Source organism: Phascolarctos cinereus, unplaced genomic scaffold (genome assembly GCF_003287225.1).
Source record: "Phascolarctos cinereus isolate Bilbo 61053 unplaced genomic scaffold, phaCin_HiC Scaffold_1;HRSCAF=81, whole genome shotgun sequence".
Classification (NCBI taxonomy): Eukaryota; Metazoa; Chordata; class Mammalia; order Diprotodontia; family Phascolarctidae; genus Phascolarctos; species Phascolarctos cinereus.
The window spans coordinates 98,122,356-98,149,884 of NW_027555514.1; the positions used below are offsets into that span (position 1 = coordinate 98,122,356).

At 39.2% G+C, this 27,529-nt stretch overlaps 1 protein-coding gene across 4 annotated transcripts in view; it reads left to right on the top strand.

The window, feature by feature from the left end:
* The first annotated feature begins 604 nt into the window (after window positions 1-604).
* Window positions 605-27,529, top strand: part of TPK1 (thiamin pyrophosphokinase 1) — a 475,657-nt gene continuing 448,732 nt past the window's right edge. Inside the window, exons 1-2 of one of the 4 annotated variants that reach the window (XM_020998083.2) lie at window positions 605-706; window positions 1,189-1,251. In XM_020998083.2, coding sequence (XP_020853742.1) covers window positions 1,209-1,251 — 43 coding nt within the window. In that variant the 5' untranslated portion in view covers window positions 605-706; window positions 1,189-1,208. Of the gene's footprint in view, window positions 707-741; window positions 1,252-27,529 lie in introns of those variants that run through there. The other 3 variants (XM_020998084.2, XM_020998085.2, XM_078153110.1) reach the window with 3 other exon arrangements.

Consider the following 27,529-nt stretch of genomic DNA (forward strand, 5'->3'; position numbering starts at 1 on the left):
GGGTTTGTTTTTTTTGTTAATTCATATGAATTTACATTATTTAAGTTATTAATAACTCATTAAGTTATTAAATTAACAACTTATTAAGTTATTAATATTACATTGTTATTAAAACTTAAAACTGCACTAAGACTTTCCGAACACGCAAAAGTTTTGCAGCAGCATCAGTCTAGACCTTGCAAGGGATTTTAGAGCTCTCCTCCATCCCCTTCAACTTCAACCTTTAATAAGTGAGGACACTAAAGCTGGGCGGCTGTGACTTGCCCATGGTCACATGGATTGTGTCTAGTCGAGGCAGCGTTTGAACCCAAAGCCTCAGCCTCCATAATCAATGCTCTTTTCTGGGACTGTTTACTCATCTAAGTAGGGGTAGGCGTAGACTAAGGACCCTACAGGTTCTGACAGTGTATAACATTCCGCAGCTAGCACCCCGCAGCTCCGGCCCGGGCTGGAAGCTCCCAGGTCACTTTCACGGCTCTGCTCCTCCCCCTTCTTCCCCTTTTCCTCCCCACGAGGGGCGGGGAGGTGAGGAGGCGCTGCGCGCGCCCGGCTAGGGGGCGGGGCCTTTGCTTCTTCCTACTTTAGCAGCCTTGGTCGGAAAGGCTCCGGAGGCTTTGTGGTCGAGCGCCGAGCAGTCGATTGCCTTTGCTCTTAGTTACTTAATTGCTCTCTGCCTCGCCTGGCGGGTGGCTCTTCCAGCAGCTGTGTAAGTGGGACGCCGGCCCGTGCGTGCGCGCGGGCGGCGCAGCTGCGGCTGCATCATAGCGGGCGGGGGAGTGGGGAGGCATAGGGGCTGCGGTTCTCACCATCTCCCCAGTTCCACCTTCTCCCCACTCCTAAGTCTTTCTTCCAAGGGGTGATGGATGAAGGCAGGAAAGCCTACGTTCTCCATTTATGCACATCCCCCAGCTATCTCCACGTGGGGGCTGCTGTCCTGCTTCCTCCCCTTTGCAGTCCTCCTTGCGGGTTCGCAGTGAGGGTACGCGCGCTCCGCCGGTCGCGCGTGAGCCCAAGTGGGCTGTGTGGGAGGCGATCCCGACCCCCCTTCCCCCCACCCCAGCCAAAGCACTCGCCTCCCGGGGCTATCATGTTCCCCAATCGGCGTCTGCCCTCTGGGCTTTTCCGTTTCACGTAGCAAAGAGAAAGTCTAACCAAGTGATTTGGTTGTTTTTTTTTTATGTTTTTAAGGCAGAAGCCAATAATCTGACATGGAGCATGTCTTCACCCCGCTGGAATGCCTGCTGCCCGCTGGTACTGTACCTGTTTCCCTATTTTATAAAGTCATTGATTCGTCCCCAGACGTTAACTCGGGTAGTCAAGGTGGTAGCAAGCACATCAGACCATTTGGGTTTGAGGTTTAGTGAACAGATTTACTCCCTATGTTTGCAACAGTTTGGGGGGATAGACGGCAAAGCAAAATAACAGCTCGAAAGCATATTCCGAAGACGTTCATACACGAGCATCTGTTGATGTGCAAGTGAAGTTTTTATAAAGATTGAACAGGGTTTTGAATTCAGCACATGGAATGATTGCATCTGAGCTTGTGAAAACTCAGCAGGCTGCAGTCTCCTTGAACGGGCCTTTTTTTTAGGTTTTGATTTTATAGGTTTAAAAATGTTAGCTATGGGAAATGGCATTTTTTATTGGAGAGTTTTAGGAATAATGGCACAGGTTTCTGATTGGCTTTTGCCTTTTGAAACAGCATTTGGCATTGTTTCAAGGATGCCTTAGAGCCAACTTCAGTATCATCTATTAATATATGGAAAAAAATTCCAGTGGCTGAATCCCTAGGCAGAAAGTCTTATTTTATAAAAGAAGCCAGTATGCACTTACAGCAAGTAATTTTTATGGTTCCTTGCTCCTAATTCCAAAAAGCTTTGTTTGAAGTTTCTGGACAGACTTATTTGTTTTTGTAAAGCATTTCAGCACCACAGTTCAGTTGTTTGTGAAAATTAAGGTAGTTTACTTTGTAATGCTAAAAATTGTTAGACTTTACCAGCCAGGAATGTGACCAAGATTACCCTTGTAAACAGTTTGGTGCTCCTCCATATGCTCCATTTTCTAAGCATTTTTTATTTTTCTAAGCGCTCTATTTACCACGGTTTAAATTGGACAGACAGGGCTTTTATAGTAAACAAAGTCAATCACCTTTTCTGCCAAAATTCTGAAGCTTTTTTCCTTCTAAGTAGGAATTGATGTTTGCAGCTTAAGGAATGCTAATTCTTGCTTATCAGTTAGTTGCCCTTTCTTGTATATTTATTCACTTTCTATTTCCTTAGTTACATAAATCTAAATATTTTTGGGCTACTGTTTTAAAAATGTTTACTTTCCCTCTTCCGGGTTTTTTTGTAAGCAAATTGAATCTTGGTAATCTTTTAGTGACCAAAGTTCTTGACCAAAACCAATCTTTGAATATTTTCGTCCAGTCAGTGATTTTTCAAGGAGTACTTGAACTTTTTGTATTACTTCATCTTAGGGAAAAGATAAAATGTGTAAATGCAGAGAAGTTTCCCTTAACAGTGCAATATAATAAGTTTCTCTGGCTTCATTATCAGTCTTCCAGAATCAAGATTGGCTATTTCCTTGATCTGAATTCTGATGTCTTTTAGTGTTGTTTCCTTTGTGTGTTATTGTGGCCAGCTTGTATATTATTCTCTTGATTCTGCTTTTTTCTCTCTGTGTGAGACCGCACAAGTCTTTCCAAGTTTCTCTGAATACCTCATTGCCATTCATTTCTTACAGTTAGCTCATATGCCATAATTTGTTCAGATGTTTCCCAAATGATGAATACCCACCTTATATATCACATAACCATGTGTATATTTTGCTACTACAAAAGTCTATTGGTTTCATTCTAGTGGAATGTATTGGTAATGTGTAGTCAGGGACTCAAAAGCCTAAACATGTAAGTGTTAACCATTTACATTGTTAGGTGTTCGTTGGTAATGCATAAACATGAATCAACTCTGCTTGGGATTGATTCTGGGATTCTTCAGAACATAGCATGAAAGGAGAGCTTGGACATTCCTGTGGAGTCAGGATACAGTCAATCACGAGGTTAGAGTTATATTGCCTTTGGTCAGAGGTTGTTGGGAGGCCTGTAGAGCAAAGAGACAGGATCTTTAGAATGGTGAAAAGATTAAAACAGAAAACCCAAGAATGGGTTTCTGAATATAAAAAATAGGGAACTGAAAATTAACTTTATAAAAGAACTACTTCATCCAGTATATCACCATTGCCTTTTAACCGTAGTGTCTAAAATCATTTTGGTTTGGATTTTTTTTTTTTAAGTAGCCAATTCAACATTTAACCTGCCAGTGCTGGACAGTGTTAACCTTTTCTTAGGATATTTCTAGAGTGACTATTACCCTCAAGAACCTTTCTAATCTACCTATGGTAGATAATGGGATGATGGGACCTGGACCCCTAAAAAACCATGTCTTTGAAAGCAACCCAGGCCCTGAATTTTCCCATACATTTCAGCAGCCCAGATCACTGGAGCCCTCTGCAGCCTCCCCAGCTACCTGGCCCACCTCAACCCACCCTGATCACCTAATTAGCCTACTTGATATTCTTTTCACTGTTGGACCTGGCTCACCCTAGACTCTTAATCCCACAAAGATCCTTTCGCATTCTATCTGCTTCATCCTCATTAGTTTGCACATTCACTAGGAACTTCCACCCACTTCTGTGGCATTATAACCAACTTTGCCACTGGACTGGAAGTGTGTGTGTGTGTGTGTGTGTGTGTGTGTGTGTGTGTGTGTGTGTGTGTGTGTGTGTGTGTGTGTGTGAATTCATTCTAGGCCACTCCTTCTTGCATCCTGACCTTGTAGACTAAAAGGTCAGTACCCTTGTTTGGTGTGGATAAGGCCTGGAGATTGTTTTGCTTAGTCTTCTAGTTTGCAAGCTAAACTCAGGGGCAGGAACTTTATTCTCCTATGTATCCCCCCTCATCATTTATCACTAGACCTTATACATAATGTGCACTTGATAACTACTTTTAAACTTGAATTTCTGCTACGTTCTTTTTTTTTTGTTTTTTTTTTTTAGGCAATTGGGGTTAAGTGACTTGCCTAGGGTCACACAGCTAGTAAGTGTCAAGTATTTGATCTGAGGCCAGGTTTGAACTCAGGTACTCCTGATTTCAGGGCCGGTGCTCTATCCATTATGCCACCTAGCTGCCCCTTTTCTGCTACATTCTTGAAAGCTATTGGGCAATAGCTTTTTATTTAATTTTTAAGTATTGAGAAGATACAGGGGAGAAGCCTGAGCTGTTTACCTGTGTAAACAATATAGGAACAATTGGTGCCTACCCTCCAATTGGGATTATTCTAACATCTTTGGAGATAATACATCCTCTTTTAGTTCCTTAGCTGAGAGATCCAATAAGGTCTTTAATTATTCCTGTGGTAACTGGGGCCCATTTTTAGGTTCATTAAAAGTCTGTACTATTTAAAAAATTGGGCTGCCAGCCTAAAAGGAATCTGCAAAGATTTGTGTTGTGCCAATCCCCTACAGATATTAGTAGCATAATTGAAGGTCAAACTTTGTTTTTATTAGTCCTTTGGCTGATTATTCCCCTTTTCTGATTCAGAAATATATTATTGTTAATATATAGATTGATTTCAGCATTAGAAGGGACCTCAGGGTTATCTAATCCAACTGTAACTTGAAGCCCTTCTATAATATCCTGGGCACTCGTCCAGCCTTTCCTTCATTACTAGAGTGACTCCAGGTTGCCTGCTCTACTTTTATTGTGAGAATGTCAGCACCTTGAGGCTAGGAACTGTTTTTTTTGTCTTTCTATCTCCAGGGTCTACCATAATGTTGGGTTCTTGATAGCTGTTTAATAAATTTGGGGATTGACTGTTTTGCAGCAGCTTTTGTGGTTTGTGAAGTGTTTATATTGAGAAGTCTTCGTCTTGTGAAATTTGCTTTCCTATACCTTCTACTATTGCCTGAAGTTCTGTTCTCCGTGTCTCTGCAGAACAAAAAATGTGGGCCATCTCTCCTATACGACATTGAAATATATGGAAACAGCAGTCATGATCTCTCTCTGTTCCCAGTCTTTTCTTCTTCAGCTTAAGCAATTCTTTAAAATGGTTCTTTTAAACCAGACGTGGTTTCTAGAACTTGTACTCCTTTGTGGATATACTATAACTTCTCAGTGTCTCCCCTAAATTCTGGTGCCTAGAATAGGAAAAGGTGTTCCACTGTGGTCTGACCTGAGTATGCTAGACAATCACCTCCTTCATGCTGGGCCCTAAGCTTTTGTTAATTTAGTCTAAAACCTCATTTGTTGTTTTGACTGTTACATATTACATTATTGATTCACATTAAGTTTATATTCTACTAAAACCCTTTCTTAGATCAGATCTGGCCTCAAACACTTACTAGCTATGTGACCCTGGGCAAGTCACTTAATTGTGTTTGCCTCAGTTTCCTCATCTGTAAAACAAGCTGGAGAAGGAAATGGCAAACCACTACAGTATCTTTGCCAAGAAAACCTTAAAGGGGTCACAAAGAATTGGGCATAACTGAAAAGACTGAACAACAACAAAAAACATGATTGACTGTTCATCCCCATCCTGTACTTAATAGCTAATTAGAAACAGGTTTTTTTTTTGGGTGGGACTTTACATTTGTGCTTATTAAGTTTTAACTTATTACATGATCAGATATCTTCTTCAGATTGGTTAAGTGACTTGCCCAGGGTCACTCAGCCAGTATGTGCCAAAGGCTTCCACCTTGGGTTGAACTTGGGTTGGCTGGCTTTCCATCCACTCTGCACCATTACCTCTCTGAGAATACAAAACCAAAAATGAAGTAATCCCTGCCCTGAACAAGCTGCAGTTTTCACCTCTTGTTCTGGCTTCCCTTGTCTCTCTAACCAAACTCAAGTTAATGGTTAGTCATTTCGAAATGGTCTCTTCTGTGTCCTTGAATTTTCACCATCTCTGCTAAACTCCCTGTCTTGAGTGATGAATCTCACTATTCACCTACTTGACTCCTCTTCTTGACCAGTCAAGTATGAAATAATAAAACAGTCTTTATTGGACCTACTACACATTTTTGGAGTTTAGCTTCAATTGGGCCCTTGCTTTTGCAATCATGATAAGCCTTAATAAACCTTATTGACTTTCTAATTTCTCTTTTGGAGATCTCCTTTAGCCTTAGGTCAATTTTAGCAGATTACTTAACCTCCTACTTTGTTTAAGAAATTGAGCCCTAAATCCGATGCTGTGAATTGCCTTATCTCCCCTTTTCTACTTCCCAGAATCCCTCTATGGCCTTATCCATCTCTTCATTTCCTCTGGTCTCTGAAGATGAGATTTTCTACCCCAAGCTAAGAATAGCCTTACCATCTAGCTCCTCTTTCTTTTCTTAACTTACTCTTCCCTCCAGAGCTCCAGTCTTGTATTTTAGCTGTTTCCTGGAATACTCCACAAGATGAATTTGTGAATGGAGCTTAAAGTAATTAAAGTATGGTAGCTCAGTAGTGTTGAGGAAAAGTCACAATGTTTTAGGTTACCTCTAGCCATTGTGGTTGGCGTCAAGGAGAGCAACTGTGCTTCTCATAGTATCCCATGGTGCCACTGTCAGAATCATATGACCCAGGAAGGAAATTCTTTTTTTTAATGAGTGTTCTGAATATGACATACCTTGGGATTTGTATCCTGAAAAATATAGGTTTTATAGGGATATTGGATTCTATAAGGACAGAAAGCCTCAGGGTATGTTTGTATATGATTTTGGTAGTGTGTGGCATGGTCTACTTACCTTTGGAAAGTACCTATCTCTGTCATTTCAGCCTCAGCACTTTGTGTGGACAGGGCTTTCATGGCTCTTATTCATAATCTCTATGTAGACAACAGTTAGATCTCACTTTACTTCTCAGTGGCCCTGCTCAGCAGCAGCACCTTTTAAATCCTAGTTGAATGGACCTTTGTGGATACTGGCCACAAAATCTCATGTAAGTTCTCTTGTCCCTGGGCAGTGAAATGGAGAAGCATTTGCTAAATATGACTGTTGCTAAGCAATAAAGATACAAATAGAAAATTGCTTTCATGGAACTCATTCTAATTAGGGGAGACCACATATAGGAGAATTTCATTGACAGGACAGGTGGAAAGTCTGCTGGTCCTTATGACTGAATAAAGTTGAATGAAAAAGTCCAGGAATTCTTAAGGTGCACTGGCAGCTTCCCTGTATGTCTAAAAAGCCTTGTGACTGATGGTGAGGCCTACCTAATTGTTCTACCCAACATCAGAAGGATTGTAGTTGGATTGTGATTTTCCAAGCAATTTGAGTGGCTGTTTCCCTGATCAAAAGTATGTCACTAGTTCCTAAAATGCATTGTGTTCGTCAGTGGCTAATGGATAGGCCCAGGGTTAGAAATCATGAAGCTCTGGGTTCAAAATCCCATCTCAAACACTTAACAGCTGTGTATCTCTGGACAAGCCACTTAACAACGTCTCAATTCCTCAGTCTCTTCACCTGTAAAATGAGAGGGTTGGATTCAGTAGCCTCCAAGGTCCCTTTCAGTTCTAAATTTATGCTCCTATGCCTCTATGATCTGTACTTTAACACTTGAGTGGCTATGTGGTCATTCTGTGCTGTGTGCAGATTGCTACCCATCCTTGCCTTGAGGGGCTTTTGTCCATGTTTTTGTGTAGATGAGTGTGTTTAGAATAAGATATACATAATACTTCATTATTCATTCCCATATTTTGTTGTGTTTTTTATTTTGTTGTTCATGTGACCAACACTTACCTGTTTTTAAGCTCCTAGGGAACAAGGTCTCAAAGCTTGTTTTTGTTCAGTCCCAGAATGGAGCAAGAAGTTCCTGGTTGTTTAATGTGTGCTTACTTGTTTAATACATATCACCTCCTGATTGGCTGAATAGCTTGAGGCAAGTTATTCAACCTTGCTGTGTTTTTCTTTTCTCAGAAGTTCTTGAAGTTGCTTCAGTATGGGTAGGTTGGGTTTAAGTTAAGGCTGTAGCTGTTCCTAGTGTTTTATATTACAATAGATTTGGCTGCAAGATACAGATTGCAAAAATGGTAGTAACCTTTGGACTACTTTTGTTAGATTAGCCCTCTGAGTTCTCAATCTGTGGTTCAGGAATTTGATTTGAAGAAAATAATATTATGATAACTCATTTATTTTCTTGATTAAGCTTTGTATCTTATTAGAAGGAGGAGTCCATAGACTTGATCAGACTTCTCTAGTAAGAGTCCATGACTCAAAGAAAAGGTTAATTCCCCCTGGCTTAGGGGCTTTGAAGCTCCCCATTTTCTTCTCTAGAGACTCATATCTGCCTTGACAATCACAGCAACTTCTCAGTGGAACCTGTTGAATCTTGGTAGAGGGAGCAACTGTATGCAGAGGTCCTAGAATTCTAGAGCTTGGTGGTTTCAAGCTAGGCTTGATTTGTTTTCATTTGCATTAGCGTTTTAGCCCCAAACTTTTAGCCTGGTTTCATACTTCCCATACCTCTTCTCATTACTTTAGAAAAAGATGGTGATCAGATTGGAAAATGTTGCAGATAAACTGTTCCTGTGCTAATGATTCCTGTGTTAATGAGTGTTATCAGCTGACTCTATAGCATCATATCCATTCATAATAACATTTAAAAATGACAGCTTGGTTCATGAAGCAAAATAACTGAAAATATGCAAATTGAATATTCCTGCCAAGCTAGCAAAGTTTCATGGCTACTTAAAAGTTTCTTGGCATAGGCATCTTACATTTTAAGATTTATCCTCTTCGCAGTCACAAGAAATAGCATAGATGAAATGCTATTAAAAAAAGGATAATTGAACATTGAAAATGACTGCCTGAATTTCAGAGGGTAGTCTAGTTTTTACTTAGTACTACAAAGTGAATGGTGTTTAAAAAGTATATTCTTACAAAATATCAAAAGCTTTTATATGGCATACAGATTTGTGTGTCAGGAAGATTCAGTACAGGTAACCATAACTTACATTGGATTACTCCAGGCAGCAAACCAAACTAATTTAGCACTAAATTTGAAAATTTTACTGCTTGGGAAATCAGTGAATTTACAAGTTAAGGTTTCATTGCCTAAGCTGGCCTATGTATATCTAAGATCCTGAATTAATTTTATGTGTCTGTATTTTTATGCTAATTAAAAGCAAATTAGAAAACAATACTCATTTTTTCCCCACCTGGAAGAAGGGGAGGGTTTGTTCTAAGTTTTGTACTTTGAGGCAGAACCATAAAAATTCCTTCTGAAACACATTTATAGGTACTGTGTGTTCTGAGGAACACTTTGAAATAGTTTATGCGTCTCACTTGGCTGGGCCCAAAGGTAGAGCTGTGGTGTGGGTCAACTGATTTTCTTGCTGATGATAGAGGGCTTTGAGCAAGGAAGGTTAGTGGGGGTTGGGGGCTGGGAACCATATGACTACAATTAAAAAAAATTTTTTTGTTCTTCTTTAGACTTATCAAATAACACTTAACATAATTCTGTATGCATCAAACAGAAAAAGATCGTTGTATATGAAACCACTAATCTCTCTTTATGACATTTTCCTCTTTTTTTTCCTCTTTAAAGCATATACTAAATTCATTGTATTATTATTATTATTTTTGGTGAGGCAGTTGGGGTTAAGTGACTTGCCCAGGGTCACACAGCTAGTAAATGTTAAATGTTTGAGGCTGAATTTGAACTCAGGTCCTCCTGACTCCAGAGTGGGTACTCTATCAACTGCACTACCTAGTTGCCTCCATTGTATTAGTTTTTAAGACCCAATCCCACTATTGATTGTTGTGATTGCCAGGGGAGCTTTGACCCAGGCAGCCTACTCTCCCATTCGCTTTCTGAGGGCTTACCATTATTGAAGCTGGTCTTAGTGTGGACACCTGATTGGTATAGTGTACTGCTGTGCAGAACTCCTGAGCTAAAGAGATTCAGTAGCCTCAGCCTCCCTGATAGTTGGGATTATAAGCCTCAGTGGCCACTTCTTTGAAATTGATTTCTATTACGGACTTCCATTGGTATGTGTTTGGGTATGTCAGCATATCAGTGAGAGATATGGGCAGCCTTCAAAACTGAGGAATAAACTAGTGGTAATAGTTAGGAGGACTCACTGAAGATATTTTATAGGACTTTTGTTTGAAACGAAGTCCCACACTGAAACAGCAACCAAACTATAAGTAGGAGTCATAGGTTCATTTATTCTGTATTGTCTTCCCTCTCATCTCTCCCCCCTTCCCCATTCTGAAACACTAACATGCTCTAAAGATTCCAGGCAGTTCTCACTTAACTTAAACTGTTACAGCTCTAAATTTGCTGACTTTGGATGACTGTTTAATAGCAAGGAGGAAGATTGGTTAGGATCTTGGGAATCAATTAGGATATCTTCATGTTGTTTCATAAACCATTGGAAAAATTCAGGAGTGCAACATAGTCCAAGTAACATTAGCTAATAATTGAATTGCCATCTTCTATTTATCTCCCTTGTGGATCTAGGTAGGATTATAGCCCCCTCAGTTCTAGTGACTGGTGTAGTCAGCCTAGCAGGTTAGGCAGCAGGAATAGAGTGCCTTGGTGGGAGACAGGGAAGCATACATAAATCATGTGAGAAGGCTATACTCCTAAAATTCTTATAGCAATGACTTCTCGGGTCTGGTTGATTAATATTACCAGCTGGAAGGGTTTGGGGCATTACGTACCAAATCAGTAGTGCAGTATTAAAGCCAGTAGAATGAATGAATCCATGAATGAAAGGTTATTAAGTGCTTACTGTGTGCACTGGCTAATGCACTATGTGCACCAAAGTGCAGGGGATACACATAAAACAGCTAGACAGACTGCCGTCAAGGGCATTACGTGTTAACAGGAGAGACCACACATTTAGGGGAGTGGTGGTTAGGAAAGGGTGTTTGGGGAAGATGTAAGGATGAGGAATTAAACATTTATGTGATATCTACTACATACCAAGTAGTATGCTAAGAGCCTTGCAAAGAGTATTTTATCTAATCCTCACAGCAACCTTGCAAGGTATGTGCTATCTTTATTCTCATTTTGCAGTTGAGGAAAGTGAGTCAAAGAGGTTAAGTGACTTGCTTAGTTTCACAAATTTAGCAAGTACCTGAGGCTGGAATTGAACTCAGGTCTTCCTCAAGCTAAACCTAGCACTCTATCCACTACTCCAGCATGCTTCCTCTTAAAGCTGCTGTTTTGGTTTTGGAAAGTCAAAGAGATGTTGAGTGGAATAATCTGGCAGTCAGTTTACAATGTCCTTTCTACCCGCTGTGGTAATGTTGATTTGATTGATTTCAGAACCAGAGGTTCTGGGTAGTAGGGTCTTATTTTGGTAGAGGCTGAAAAAACATAGTCAGGTCTCTCAGCTCTCAGTTTAGTGAGGTTTTACCATCCGTACATCCATGCTGGAATTTGAAGGCTTACTTTCTGGAAGTCTACTCCAAGGGTATGGTAGCAGTAGTCAGTGTAAGCTAAGAGATGGCCAGGGTGAAAGAGAGTGGTGCGTCATTGGTTGGCTAGATAGAATGAGGCCCCACATAAGCTTCATTGTTCCCTTTAAATCTGACAACAAACTCATTCAGCAGATTGAATCTACCCCCTGAGCATTGTGGACTTCTTAGTACCTAATGGTATGCTGCTGTTGACTGGTATGTGGTTCTCCATTGTGTTGCATCAAACATGGTTATAGGTGGAGTCAAGATTTGGTTTGGGGATACAGATAACAAGCAAAAAGGAAAAAAAAACCTTGTGTCCTTAAGGAATTGCATGGGAGAAAATAGCACATTACAAGGAGCAGAAAGGGAAGTTAAGGGGAGATACCCAGAGGAATATAGTGGTGAAGTCTGGAGAGTCAGAAGTGTGGCTGGGAGGGAAATGAATCATGGCCTGGACCCATCTCCCAAATGTTGGCCCCAGGAAGGAACTCACTACTGGGAGCTCTAGAGATCACTTAGTGTAACCCCCTAATTTTACAGATAGTTAAACAGCCCCGGAGAAGTTGAGTGATTTGCTCAGTGTCACAGTTATTGGTAAAAGTTAAACTTGAACTCAGATCTCCTGACTCCTGGTTCAGTTTTCTCTACTAAGTCAGCTTGATATAGTAATCTCTAAGTCTGTTTCCTCATCTGTTACGTATTTTATCCACTTCACCGCAGAGGTAAAGATAAAATGAGTGGAGGCATTTTACAGAATAAATAGTGTTATAAAAATGCAGAGCATGATTATTACTTGGGCTGGATTTGATTAATGCGAGTTTTTGGGGAGTTTTTACTAGTATGCTAACGTCCTTACAATTAATCAGTTTCTGCTGAGTTTTCAAAAGAAATTTCAGGTTACTTCAACATTTGTTCATTCTATGTAGTGAATGAGAGAAAATAGTTAATAAAAATATTATATAAGACTAACATTACTATTTCCTTTGCTGTTGAGAATTTTCTTTCATGACAATTCCATTATTTATAGATACATAAAATATAAATAATGGAAATAATTAATAAGGTTTTTGATGCCTCACAGTTACTGGCAAGAAAGACAGCAATGTGCTGTTCAGCATACCTTAATACAGTCTGTCAAATTTCTGGAGACCTAAGTAATTTTCATTGCAAATACCTATTTAAGCTGATGTATGACATCCAAAGCCCATAGAGTACCCAAGGACGTATACCAAGAGTCTTCACTTATAAATGCCTGATTTATGAATGATAGGAGAATAGGAGGCTCTCAAGAATGAAGTCATGATGATATATATAGGTATGACTGATCCTAGTAAAGAAGCTAAGGGAGAGGTGTCCAAGAGTGAGCTTATTGTATATGCAGGAGATGAATGGGAGGGCAGGTGACTAAAGATAAACGTAGAAGAATGTCAGAATCCTTTGAGTACAGTATAGACTACCTAAAACTAAATTTGACTTGTTTTTTGATAAAATCTAAGGACATAGAAAAGCTCTAAAATATTTGAGGGGCAAGAGAAGGAAGGGGAAAGTCTAGGGGAAAAGGAGAAATGGGAAAGTAGCAATGCAGGGAAGGTGAAACTACTTAACTTCTGTTTCCTTTTCTTTTCCTTTTCCCTTTCCTTTTCCTTTCTCTTCTTCCTTCCTTTCCTTTTTCCCTCCTTCCATTCTTTTCTCCCTTCCTTTCCTTCCTTCCTTTTTCCCTCTCTCACCTCTCCTCCCCTCAAAAGATAGGTAAAACAAAAGAGCTAAATTCAGACTCAAGGAGAGACAGTTATAAAGGTCCTTCAGGCACATGGAGAGTAAAAGAGTACTTGAAACAGGACTTTAAAAATATTTCGGTTTTCAAAGAGGCAAAGAGGTAGAAGCTTCAAACTAGACCAGTGAACTTGAAGTTGATTTGTAGAAAAAATGATAGGAAGGTTTAAAGTCTCTTTGTAAGCACTTAGAAAAAGAAAGTTATGATCATTATGAACCATTATGGGTTTATTAAGAACAATTTTTGCTAGATTAAATTTACCTCTCTTTGTGACAGGATTGCCAGGCTGGCAGACCATTGGAATACCATAAACATTAGTTTACTTGGATTTCTGCAAGGCATTTGACACAGTCCTGATATCCTTGTAGGCAAGATGAGAAAGAAGAGATAGGACAGTTAGGACTACATGATAGCACCATTAAGTAGGTTTAGAATTGGTTGAAGAATTGTAGAAAAGATCCCTACACTGAATTCAGAGGGGCTTCATGCTTCAGAAGTTGGACCAGTTGACTTCATGCCCTTTCCATTTCATTCTGTAATATTCTAGGCACATTGGGTTAAAGAGACTTTTATGATGTGGCTGGACAATCATGATACTGCCTTCTTAAGTTCATTTCTAAGTTCCTTGTTTGGATCTCAGCTTCCATCCATCCAAAGATAGATTTTGTTGTTCACTTGTTTCAGTCGTGTCCAAGTCTTCATGACCCCATTTGGGGTTTTCTTGGCAAACATAGTAACATGGCTTGCCATTTCCTTCTCTAGCTCATTTTACGCATGAGGAAACTGAGGCAAATAGGGTTAAGTGACTTACCCAGGGTCACACAGCTAGTAAGTGAAACCGAATTTGAGCTCAGGTCTTCTTGAGTCCAGGGCTAGCTAGCCCTGTATCCATTGCACCACATAGCTGCTCTGAAGATAAATAAAGCATTTATTTAAGTACTTACTATATGCTAAGCATTTGCTAAGAGCTGATTATGTAAAGAGAGGCAAACAGGAGAGCACTCAAGGAGATTAGTTTCTAATGAAGTAGGTGGGGGGGAGAACATATCACATAAAAATTCCCAAATTTTTATTGGGAGTTGGGGAAGAAGATATATGCTGTGGCATGATTGAGAGTTGATAGGGGAGTGTTCTGAAGACCCAGGCCCTGGCAAGATAAAAGAAAATCTCATCTACCAGAGCTGATGGACCCAGGGTTAGAGTCCAAGGTTACAACAGGAGGGACAAGAATGAAGGGATTAAAGCAGAGAAGGTATATTGTGGAGTCAGATGGAAAGTGTACTCGTGGTATGGAGATTACACATAAAAAGTAATATACTATCAAATTGAACTTTTTATTAGAAGTGACAGAATAAAATGACTAATAGGAAAGAGTTGACACAGCCAAGATAAGAAAGGTGATAGTGAGGGGGCACTTCTCTGCCCTGGAGGTATTCAAGTCACCTAGCCTGGAACTACAGAGAGCTACATCCTTGGGTCCTGAAAGTTCTGGCACGTGGTTGTTGAGCCTTCATCACTGGTTTTTGAAAACTCATGGAAAGGGTATCACAAAGATAGAGGACAAACGTCCCAATTTTCAAAACAGAGAAGAGAATGGAATTTCCTCTAATGAGCTTGAATTCATTCCTTGGATTACTAAAGAGATGATTGGCAAAAATCTAGATTGGCCAGCTACAAAGCAACTAGGTGATACGCTGGATATGGTGCCTGTCCTGGAGTCAGGAAAACCTGATTTCAAATGTGGCCTCAGACACTTATTAAGTGTGTGACCTGGGCAAGTCACTTAATCTCTGTTTGCCTCAGTTTCCTCATTTGTAAAATAGGGATAATAATAGTATCTACATCTACAGGGTTGTTGTGAGGATCAAATGAGATAATGATTGTGAAGCACTTAGCACAGTGCCTGGCACATAGTAAGTACTGTGTAAATGTTACCTGTTATCGTCATAGGGAATTGATATTGACAAAGCGAACACTTAAATTTTATCCTGTGTCTCTTTTCATTCTAACAATGGTGTGGTCCCTAAGAGTGTCATTAGCCTCTTAGAGTTAGAAAGAATCATAAGGGATGGTGGAATCTTTCTCAAAGAGCCAATATCAAATCTCTGTGCCTACCTTATAAAGGAGGTGGAGTTGGGGGGATGGTGGTGGTAGTGTTATGAACTTTCTGTTGCTTGCTATAGATGTAGCTGTTGGGTAGAGTGCTGGGCCTGGAGTCAGAAAGATCTGAGTTCATATCTATCCTCAGACACTTATTAGCTGTGTGACCCTGGGCAAGTCACTTGACTTCTATTTGCCTCAATTTCCTCAACTCTAAAATGGGGATACTAATAACATCTATCTTACAGGGTTGCTATGAGGATCAGTTGAGATAAGTTTTGTAAGAATGTACTTGACACAGTGCCTAGCAGATATTTAACACTATATAGTGCTTATTCACTTCCCTTCCCTTCCCTTGAAGTGGTGAGTGTCAGACATGGGTTGAGGTTATTTGTTTCAGTGGACCTAGACTGGCTTTCTCACTATTTCTTCTGAGATCCAGTGAGGAATAGAATTAAGTGACCCCACCCCCAGGCAGACTACCTTGTTTCATTGTGAATGGCTGTAGTGTGGTGAAGTTTGGCAATGAAGTCTCACTCGGGCTGTAGGAACTTCTGTGCTGCAGTCATTGACAAGACTGTTGATTTAGAAAATAAATACTGCATCTTGCAAATATTTTGGCAGAACTGGCAAAATAGTGAAATATCAACTGATGTGCCAGCGTCTAAGCCCATGAGGGATACAGAGTACACAGTGATGCCATGATTGTGGAAGCTTTGGGAAGTTGGGACCCAGGTAATAAATCTGTGTTGTTCAGACCAACACAGGCCAAGATATGGTAATCTTAAGAGAAAATTAATAGTGTAGGAAGCAATTAGGTGAAGCAAGGACATACATAAATAGCATATTGCAGGAATAAGATGGTACGTGAACTGAATATATATGAATGAAGATAAATTCCTGATTATTTTTAATGGCAGAATGTAAGCATTCCAATTTCTTCTGTAAAAGACGTCAATGCCTATTTACCTTTTATTTTAAGAAACACTTTGGGGCAGGTAGGTGGTGCAGAGCCCTGGCCCTGAAGTCAGGAGTTCAAATTTGGCCTCAGACCAAACATTTGACACTTACTAGCTGTGTGACCCTGGGCAAGTCACTTAACCCCAATTGCCTTTAAAAAAATTTTGAACTTGTTCAGTATTTTATTTTTCCCCAATTACATGTAAAAACAATTTTTTAACTTCATTTTAAAAACTTTGAGTTTCAAATTGCCTCCTTTCCTCCCCACCCCCTTCATTGACAAGGCAAGAATTCAATATGGGTTATACATGTGCAAAACATTTCCATATTAGCTGTGTTGTGAAATAAAACATAGAGCAAAAAAAAAAAAAAGCTCGAGAAAAATAAAGGCAGCTAGGTGGCACAGTGGATAGAGCTCTGGCCTTGCAGTCAGGAGGACCTGAGTTCAAATCCAGCCTCAGACACTTGATACTTAACTAGCTGTGTGACCCTGGGCAAGCCCGACTGCCTCACCAAATAAATAAAGTAAAAAAAAAAAGTATGCTTCAATCTGTATAGACCCCATCAGTTCTTTGTCTGGGGATGGATAGCATTTTTCATCATAAATCCCAAAGAGTCATCTTGGTCATTGTATTGCTGAGAATAACTAAGTCATTTGTAGCTGGTCATCTTACAATATTGCTGTTACTTTGTACACAGTACATTTCACTTTGCATCAGCTCATATAAGTCCAAGTTTTTCTGAGAGCATCCTACTCATCATTTCTTATATAGCACAATAGTATTCCATCGTGATCACATAGCATGATTTGTTCAGCCGTTCCCCAATTGATGGGCATCCCCTCACTTTCCAATTCTTGGCCACCACAAAAAGCAGCTCTGGTCTTTTCACCAAGAATGCTTGAAAGTCCACTATTTCATTGAATGTCAACTTTTTCCCCCTGAAGGAGTACACTCATTTTTGCTGGGTAGATGATTCTTGGTTGTAATCCTAACTCCTTTGCCCTCTGGAATTTAATGTAGAAGCTGCTAAAACTTGTAATCCTGACTGGCTCCACAACACTCTTTTTTGCCCTGGAACTGTGAAGAGAATCCCCACTCCACTGGAGCTGCAAGCTGTAGTTTGCTAGTGCTCCTCTTTCCTCGGATTGCCACCCAGGACTGCAGCCTGGATCCAGGTGTGGGTAAAGCAAGAATCTTGCCTCGATGCTAGTAAAGAGACCCCCTGTAATATCCTTCTGACTGGTTGTTGTGAGCCCTTAATGTCTGCCGGTGCTGCTGATTCATTCATCCTCAGGCCTGCTTTCTGGTTTGCTGGGGCTGAGCCTGTGCTGGCGCAGCCTGTGCTTCACTCTCATCCAGCTGCAACAGACCTTTCCTTCTGACCTTCTAAATTGGAAAACTATTTCACTCTGTCCTTTTGTGAGTTCTGCTGTCTTGGCTCTGTCCATCCTGTTTACCTTTTAAACATATTGTAGACACTGTTTTTATATCCTATTGTTACTATAAAACTAAAATTGACTGGTCAAATATATGCCTTTATATTTCATGCATTTTAAAATTTTATTTAAACAGACTGAATTTCTGAGGAAAATGGCTTTAATGTAGAAACTGTGATATATTTAAAAATATTACTTGCTTAAGGTAACCAAGCTACTACATGCATACACAAAAAGAAAAGCATATTATTCTGATTATATTCATTTTAGGGATGAAGGAAATTAGGATTAGAGAAGTTCAATGCCGTGCCTATGGTCGCACAACTTAGAAGTGTTAGAGGCAGGATTCAAATCCATATCTTACCTGACTTTTCTACAATTGCTTCTTTAAGTTATACCTTCATGTGATATTCTTCTAATTAGTGAAACAAATATTTAATAGGTTTTTGTCAGCAAAATCATTATCAGTGCAAGTTATCTCAGCTGTGGTTTTCTATAAAGCTTTTATTATGCATGTAACTCAGAGTTCTGAGTCAGTTCAATTAAAGAATACCTGTAAAAAGGTTTTATGAATATTAATTCTGAGAAGCATGTTACCTGGGTTTTGATGAGGGCAAATAACTAATTCTCTGAAGTCATTGGATTGTTTGAAGTTGCTCTGCATTTTTTCCCATTGAATTGGAACCAATTACCATATTTTACGTAGTTATAACTTTTACTAGTACAATTGGAATACATGCTACCAATTCAGGGGAATTTGGTTTTTCACACTAATATGGACCCAGCTGTATGAATTAATCAACAAGCACTTACTAAATCATGTGTCAGGCACCCTTGCTAGGTGTTTGAGACACAAAAACAAAAGTGAAATAGTTGCTTCCATATGGAGTTTTCTCAGTCGGGAAGAAAACATGTATGCATATAGGTATATGTATAAAGTATACGTAAGGTAATAAGAAGGTCAGTAAAAGCTATAGCATCAGGAAAAGTTTCATTAACTTTGAACTGAATCTTGAGGGAAACTAAGGATTCCAGCAGATAGAAGTGAGGAATGAAGGCATTCTAAGCATAAAGGACAGACAGAGCAAAGGAATGGAAATGAGATATATGTGAAGGTCATGTGTGAATCTGACGAGGCTAGTTTGGACCAGTGTAATGTAATAAGGCTGGAAAGGTGAGTTGGAGCTAGATTATGAAAGACTTTAAATGACTAACTGGCTTTCATATATATACATTTTATAGAATTAGGGCAGCATTTCTCAAAGTAATAGAGTATTACAATATTTTTGTATTTAAAATATTTTTTTAAAATATAAATTTATTTATTTGTAGTTTTCAACATTCATTTCCACAAGTTTTTGAGTTCCATATTTTCGCCCCATCTCACCCCTCCCCCCACCCCAAGATGGCATGCATTCTTAATATCCCTTCCCCAAGTCTCTCCTGTCTTCTATCTCTCCCCCCTTCTCTTATCCCCTTCCCCTTCTATTTTCCTGTAGGGCAGGATAGACTTCTGAACCCCATTTCCTGTATTTCTTATTTCCCAGTAGCATGTGAAAACTTTTTTTTTAAAACATGTTTTTAAAACTTTTTAGGTTTCAAATTTTCTCTCTTCCTCCCTCCCCACCCACCCTCATTGAAAAGGCAAGCAACTCAATATAGGTTGTACATGTGCAGTTATGAAAAACACTTCCATAGTAGACATGTTGTGAAAAACTAACTCTATTTCCCTTATCCTATCCTGCCCTCCCATTTATTCTATTCTTTTTTTGACCCTGTCCCTCCTCAGAAGTATTTACTTCTGATTACCCCTTTCCCAATCTGCCCTCCTCTCTATCATCCCCTGCTCTCTTGTCCCCTTCTCCCCCTATTTTCCTGTAGGGTAAGACAGGTTTCCATACCGAATTGAATGTGTATGTTATTACCTCCTTAAGCCAAATCCTATGGGAATAAGATTCATTCATTCCCTCTCACCTTCCCCTGTTTCCCCTCTACTGTGAGAAACTTTTCTTTTCTGTTTGTTATTTTTTGTGAGATAATTTACCCCATTCTACCTCTCCCTTTCTTCTTCTCTGAGTATAATCCTCCTTCATCTCTTAATTTTATTCTCCAGATAAGACCCCTTAATCTTCAACTCACCCTGTGCCATCTGTCAGTCTATCTATCTATCTATCTATCTATCTATCTATCTATCTATCTATCTATCCATCTATCATCTATACATACATAATTTTTTTCCTCCAACTACCCTGATACTGACAAAGGTCTCATGAGTTATAAATATCATCTTTCCATGCAGGAATGTAAACAGTTCAATCTTAATAAGTCTCTTATGATTTCTCTTTCCTGTTTACCTCTTCATGTTCCACTGGAGTCCTGTATTTGAAAGTCAAATTTTCTATTCAGCTCTGGTCTTTTCATCAAGAATGCTTGAAAGTCCTCTATTTCACTGAATGACCATTTTTTTCCCTGAAGGATTATAATCAGTTTTGCTGGGTAGGTGATTCTTGGTTGTAATCCTATCTCCTTTGCCCTCCGGAATATTATATTCCATGCCCTTGCAGTCCTTTAATGTAGAAGCTGCTAAATCTTGTGTTATCCTGATTGTGTTTCCACAGTACTTGAATTGTTTCCTTCTGGCAGCTTGTAATATTTTCTCCTTGACCTGGGAACTCTGGAATTTGGCCATATATTCCTAGGAGTTTTCCTTTGGGGATCTCTTTCAGGAGGAGATCTGTGGATTCTTTCCATTTCTATTTTGCCCTTTGGTTCTACTATATCAGGGCAGTTTTCCTTGATAATTTCTTGAAAGATGATGTCTAGACTCTTTTTTGATCATGGCTTTCAGATAGTCCAATACTTTTTAAATTCTCTGTCCTGGATCTATTTTCCAGGTCAGTTGTTTTTCCAATGAGATATTTCACATTGTTTTCTAATTTTTCATTCTTTTGGATTTGTTTTACAGTGTCTTGATTTCTCATAAAGTCACTAGCTTCCAATTGCTCTATTCTAATTTTTAAGGAAGTATTTTCTTCAGTAATCTTTTGGACTTCCTTTTCCATTTGGCCAATTTTTTTTTAGGGCATTCTTCTCCTCATTGGCTTTTTGGACCTCTTTTGCCATTTGCGTTAGGCTATTTTTTAAGGTGTTATTTTCTTCAGTATTTTTTTGGGTCTCCTTTAGCAAGCTGTTGACTTGTTTTTCATGATTTTCTTGCATCACTCTCATTTCTCTTCCCAGTTTTTCCTCTACTTCTCTTACTTGCTTCTCAAAATCCCTTTTGAGCTCTTCCAACACCTGGGACTGATTCATATTTTTCTTGGAGGCTTGGGATGTGGGAGCTTTGACTTTGTTGTCTTCTTATGGTTGTATATTTTGATCTTCTTTTTCACCAAAGTAAGATACTATAGTCTGACTCTTTTTGCATTGCTTGCTCATGATCCTGGTCAATTACTTGAGTTTTAAACTCTTTGTTGAGGTACAAATGTGCTTCCAATGTGGAGAGTGTACTGTCCTAAGCTTCAGGGGTTTTACAGCTGTTTTCAGAGATACTTGTAGGGACCTATAAATTTTCAGTTCTTGCAAGGTGGTATGATAAGGGGCGAGGTGTTGACTCCTTTCCTGGCCTGTGACCACAAGTACTCCTTTCTGTCCTGTACCTGTGAGGAGGGGTTTCTCTCCACAGCCACTACAAGCTCCACCACACCAGCGCTCCCTCTCACCCCAGCACCGATGCCCAGAACTGTGACCCAGATCTAAACATAGCCAAGCAAGAGATTCCTGCCTCAGCACTGGCAAAGAGATACCTGCAATCCCTCTCTGATCAGCCACTGGATTCCCCCTCAGCCTGTGGGCTGGAAGCTTAGGAAGCAGCTGCCCCCCAGGGCCAAGCTCTTGGGGAATGGAGCTGAAACCCCGCCTTCCTTTCTCAGCACTGACAGAAAGACTTTTCCCACTGACCTTCTAAGTTGCCTTTGGCATTGGTGGATTGAGGAGTCTGGAAACCTCCACAGCTGCCTGAGATTCAGTCCTCTGAGGCTTGCTCCAGGTTCTCTGCGGCCTGCGTGCCCGCGCCGTGCTGAGCTCCACTCCCAGCTCTGCGCGATATACCTTTCTGATCAATCATCCAGGTTGTCTTGGGCTGGAAATTTGTTTCACTCTGTCTTTTTGTGGGTTCTGCTGCTTCAGAATTTGTTTAGAGCCATTTTTTATGAATATTTGCAGGGGTTTGGGGGAGAGCTTAAGCAAGTCACTGCTTTCACTCTGCCATCTTGGCTCCCCCGGTGTTTAAAATATTTTGACAGAATTGTGTTCAGGTAAGAATGGGGGTATGTAATACCTCTCTGATATAGGGAAGGGTAAGGAAGTTTGAAAGCAAGAAATTTAAGCCTGTTTTCATATTCTAGGATTTTGAGTCAGTCATTAGGGGATATTTTGTGAGCCATGGCTATGATGCTACATTTCCTTTCTAAATTTTAATATTAAAATAGCATTTAAATTTGCTCACCGAAACTATATTTGCCAAGCAGAATATAGTTCTGGAAATGTTGACTTAGTATGTATTAATTTAACACTAAAAGTATACACTTAAACTTTATGATTTAATCTTTGGTTCATAAGGTACTTCACTAGCCTGTAGGGTTGACATTATGAATGTCAGTTTTTATTATGTATTTGAACTTCTTAGTTGTTCAGGCTCCTTAGTAAATAAATTGATAAGTATACAGAAACAGAGACAGCTAACTGTGCTAGGATGATCAGACATTTGCCTTGTATACATAATTTTCAGTGTGAATGTCTTATGAAGTGATTGTTTCTTTTTGTATCTGGCATCTTATTACTAGCAACGGAATATTTGCTTGCTGGATTCTCTGTTATAAATATTTTAAATCATATATATTTTTTTAAATTTTTGCTTCATTTCTGTGTAAAAATATAGATCAAAGTAAAACTCTCAACCTGCCCCCTTTCCTCTCTCCTCATTCATGTCTTCTGTTGTAGGAGATAAAAATTTATAAAAGCTCAACAAGCAATGATCTATAACTTTGTTGCTCCCCTTTCTTTTTATTCAAGATTTTATTTATTGATTCCTTTTATATTTCATTAGTTATTTCTTTTCTTTCCCATCTACCCTTAGTGAATTTTCCACTTCTCCAATGAAAAAGGCCAAGAATAGTTATTCTAATTATAATGTGTTTGGCTTTGTTATATGATTCTTTTAATTTGTATTATTGCATTTATTTTGTTTATTATTTTCCTGGTTCTGCTTTATGCTGATTTAGTTTTTATAAGTCTTCAAGTATTTCTCTGAGTTCTCATACTCATTGTTTCTTATAGTACACTAATATTCTGTTATGTTCATATACAACATTTGTTCATTCATTTTCCAGTTGATGGGTCACTCACTTTATTTCAGGTTCTTTGTTACCACAGAAGTGCTGCTGAGAATATTTTATTATATATAGGACCTTTTATTTTGTTTCTGACCTTGTAGGAGTATATGCCCAGGAGACTCTCCACCCCCATCATTTTATTTGTTGTTAACTCATTTCAGTCATGTCCGACTCTTTTTTTTTTTTTGGTGATGCAATTGGAGTTAAGTGACTTGCCCACAGTCACACAGCTAGGAAATTTTATGTGTCTGAGGCCAGATTTGAACTCAGGTCCTCCTGACTCCAGGGCCAGTGCTCTATCCACTGCGCCACCTAGCTGCCCCCTCGTGTCCAACTCTTCATGACCCCATTTGGGGTTTTCTTGGCAAAGATACTGGAATGGTTTACCATTTTCTTCTCCAGTTCATTTTACACATGAGGAAACTGAGGTAAATAGTGTTAAATGACTGGCCAGGGTCACACAGCTAGTAAGCATCAACGCCAGATTTGAAGTCCGGAAGATCAGTCTTCCTGTTCTATCCACTGCGCTACATAGCAGCTCAAAATATTTTTAGTACGTTTGTTTGTAACAGATGATCTGAAGAAATTGTACTGTGTTTCTGCTGTTTCTTTTGTGTTCTCATGAATTTAATTTAGTATCTCTTTGTATTTGATGTTTATAGACAGATTATTTGATTATAATAATAAACTGCACAGAAAAATTGAATACCAATGCAGCTTTATAATGTTAGAGCGCTTGACCATAAATTTGGCATTTCTGTGACTGTGGGGAAATAGCTTCATCTCTCTGGGGCTGTTTCTTTATCTGTAATAAGGGGCCTGACCTAAATGATGTGTTACATCCTTGTAACACTGCCATCCTGGGATAGCAGGTCTTGTGATTTCACGTTTTTTTGGCAGATAGGTCACTCCAAAGCTCTTTCACTTTATTTTTTGAAGCACCCAAGGGAAATGTGAGAGCAAGGTCTTAGTGACAACTGAGGGATGAAATTTGAAGTTAACTAGTTCTAGGTAGCATGTGCTTTTTGGCCACCACTAGACAGTGTTAGATGGCATGTCTACTCAGTCAGTCAAAATATCACTTAATAAATGTTTATTAAATGTGCCCATCCCCGTGCTAGGTCCTTGGGTACTGAGAATACAAATACAAAATGGAAACAGTCTCTGCCCTCTGTAAAGGTTTGTGGGGGTGTTCAGTTTTTATAGACAAATATTTATCATGTACAGAGAGAATGAGTGATTGAAGTGATTGAAGGGGGAACCTCCCAGCCATTAGGAGAATCAAGAAAGGACTCTTCCAGGAGGTGGTGCTTCAGCAGAGCCTTGAGCTAGGGATCCTTAGGAGTGCAGGTGAGGAGTGAGGACATGCCTAAGCAGAAGCAGGGAAGCAGGAAGATGGAAGGTCTTAGACGTGGAGCAGAAAACAGGCCAATTGGACAGCAGTGTAACGTCCTTGAAAAGGGTTAACACGTATTGAGCCATATTGGGAACACACAGGAGCTGGTATTTTATCCTGATGGAAGTGGGGAGCCAGACCAGGCCACATCTAAGCTTTAGGAATATCAATTTGGCAACTGTGTGGAGGATGGAGAAGATTAAATATGAAGTTGTTGTGACAGACCAAACAGTAGGTGAAAAGTGTGAACCAAGATGATAGCCATGTGACTAGAGAAAGAGGACAGATGTGAGAGCTGTTTGCAGAGCTAGAATTGACAAAATCTGGTTTCATTTCTGAATCTGCAACTTAGTAGTTTCCTGTTTCTGGGCAAATTCACTTAATTTCTCTCAGGATCATTTTCCTCATCTGTAAAATACCTATTCAAATCTGGCCTTAGACACTTGACACTTATTAGCTGTATGACCCTGGGCAGGTCACTTAAGCCCATTGCAGAGACCGCCCCCCCAAAAAAAGTTACCTTCAAAGGTCATGTTGTTCAACCGCCTCATTTAAAGATTTGAGACTTGAAGGTGCAGAGAGCTTAAGTGATTTACCCAGTGTCACACAGCTAGATTTTGAGCCCCAGTTCTCTCTTAGTCTGGCACACTTTACACTGTGATACCATGTGCCTATGGTTTTTTTTTGTTTTTTTTTTTGGCAAGGTGATAGGGTTCAGTGACTTGCCCAGGGTCACGCAGCTAGTGAGTATCATGTGTCTGAGGCCAGATTTGAACTCAGGTTCTCTTGACTCCAGGGCCAATGCTCTATCCACTGCGGCATCTAGCTGTCCCCATTTCTGAAAATATTACCTGTTCCCTAGACTCTGTCAAACTAAACTCTCCTTTTTAGCTCAGAAAGTTTACTAAAAGCACTTTGATTCAATGATAACGGTTCTGTAACACTCTGTATACAACATTCTCTCCTAGTAATCCCCCGTCTTTCTGCTGTTGGAAGGGAAGTGTGTTTCATTATCTGTTTTCCAGGACCACTGTTGGTTTTCCAGTAGGCCAGAATTTGTCTTCCTTTCAGTGATACTTTAATTGACTGGTTACAAATTTGTTCTGGCCTTAAAAGAGGGGAAAACCAGCCATTCGAGCTGTAATAGAGTCATACTTCACTGGGGATGTCATAGCTTTACTTAAGTCTTATTTGATTTTTATTTTCATATTCACTTCTTAATTTTTACCTCTGTCTAAGGGAATTTCTTTCTATTGAATGACAGTGTTTGGTTTGTCTTGACTGTTAATAGTCTAATTGTGTCTCTTGCCTTAAGTAATATCTCATTAACTTTAGAAGCTATCTAGAGAATCAATTTCCTGTGTTTGTAATGGTATTCAGTCTGTAGCATTTCCCCCAAAACTTTCCATATTAGCATTTTTATAGTTAAATGATTTTTAAAGGTTTCAAATTCTAAAGCATTTTAAAAAGCAATGTAAATGTATATTCCATAACAGCAGAAATATGGATATTCTTGTTTGTGAAACAAATTAATAATTGATTGGAATCACGCAGAAATTTTAATATTTCCAGTGGTAAAATTATGTGACTTGATACACAAAATCAGTCTTTTGTGGTTTTTGATGCATTAACACCAGATGTTTTCAGTGGTTTTCCAGGAAAATGAGGTGTATTTGTGCATTAACTTCCCATTGAATGAATTTTATTACCTTTTTTGTTAGTAAAATCCATCAGAAAGAGTTATTCTTGATAGTAAACAGATGCTCAAACAAATGGATTTTATTTTGAGTGTATTCCGTGTCTGCATCATATACCCTTTTCTTCGATGGCATGATAGATTCTCCCATAATGCTGGAATGTTCTTTTTTCACCTTTTTTATATGCCTAATTTCCAGTGAATAACTTTTGACTATTTCCCAGGTCAAGTTAAAGTTACTGTTCTTTAGGGTATATATGATGTTGACTCTGTAGGTCAACTCTATTTCTCTTTTTCTTCCTTATGTAAGAATCATTAGCTATTAGGTTTGGAAGGTAACTTGGAGGCAGTGTTGTGGACTTACTCCTACCTACTGCAAGAATTCTTTTTTTTTTTTGGCTAGGCAATGGGATGAAGTGACTTGCCCAGGGTCACACAGCTAATAAATGTTATATGTGTCTGAGGCCAGATTTGAACTCAGGTCCTCCTGAATCCAGGGCCAGTGCTCTATCCACTGTGCCACCTAGCTGCCCCAAGAATTCTTTCTATGGTATTTGACAACATCATGTCTAAGTGAAGTCTTTCTTGAGTCCTCCTCTTCACCCCGCCCATGTACCTTTCATTCATTTATTTATTTACTTTTTGGTTTATGGTTGTATATTTATATATCTGTATATCTATATATCTATATCTATATCTATATCTATATCTATATCTATATCTATATCTATATCTATATCTATATCTATATCTATATCTATATCTATATCTATATCTATATCTATATCTATATATATATCTGTGGTCTTTCCTGGTGGTGTCTAAGCTCCTTAAGTGAAAAGATATCACTAAAACTTAGAACAGTTCCTGATACATAATTTGTAGGTGCATAATAAATGATTGTTGATGGACTGATTGACAGCTTTCACCTTTAGAAAGTACTTCCTGGGGGGATCTAGGTGGCACAGTGGATAGAGCAAGGCCCTGAAGTCAGGAGGACCTGAGTTCAAATCTGGCCTCAGACCAAACACTTGACACTTACTAGCTGTGTGACCCTGGGCAGGTCACTTAACCCCAATTGCCTAAAACAAAATAAAAATTAAAAAAAAAGTACTTCCCTAGATTTAGGTGAGACCTCCTTGCTTTTAACTCCTTAGGTTTGGAGAAATACAAAAAAAAATTTATTCTTTCACATGATAACTCTTCAGATATGTATAAATAGTTGTCATGTCTCCTTTTAGCATGTTTTTCAGGCTTAAGAATCTCTGATTTCTTTAGTTTTTATTTTTTCTGATTTAGTTTCCAGACCTTTATCACCAGC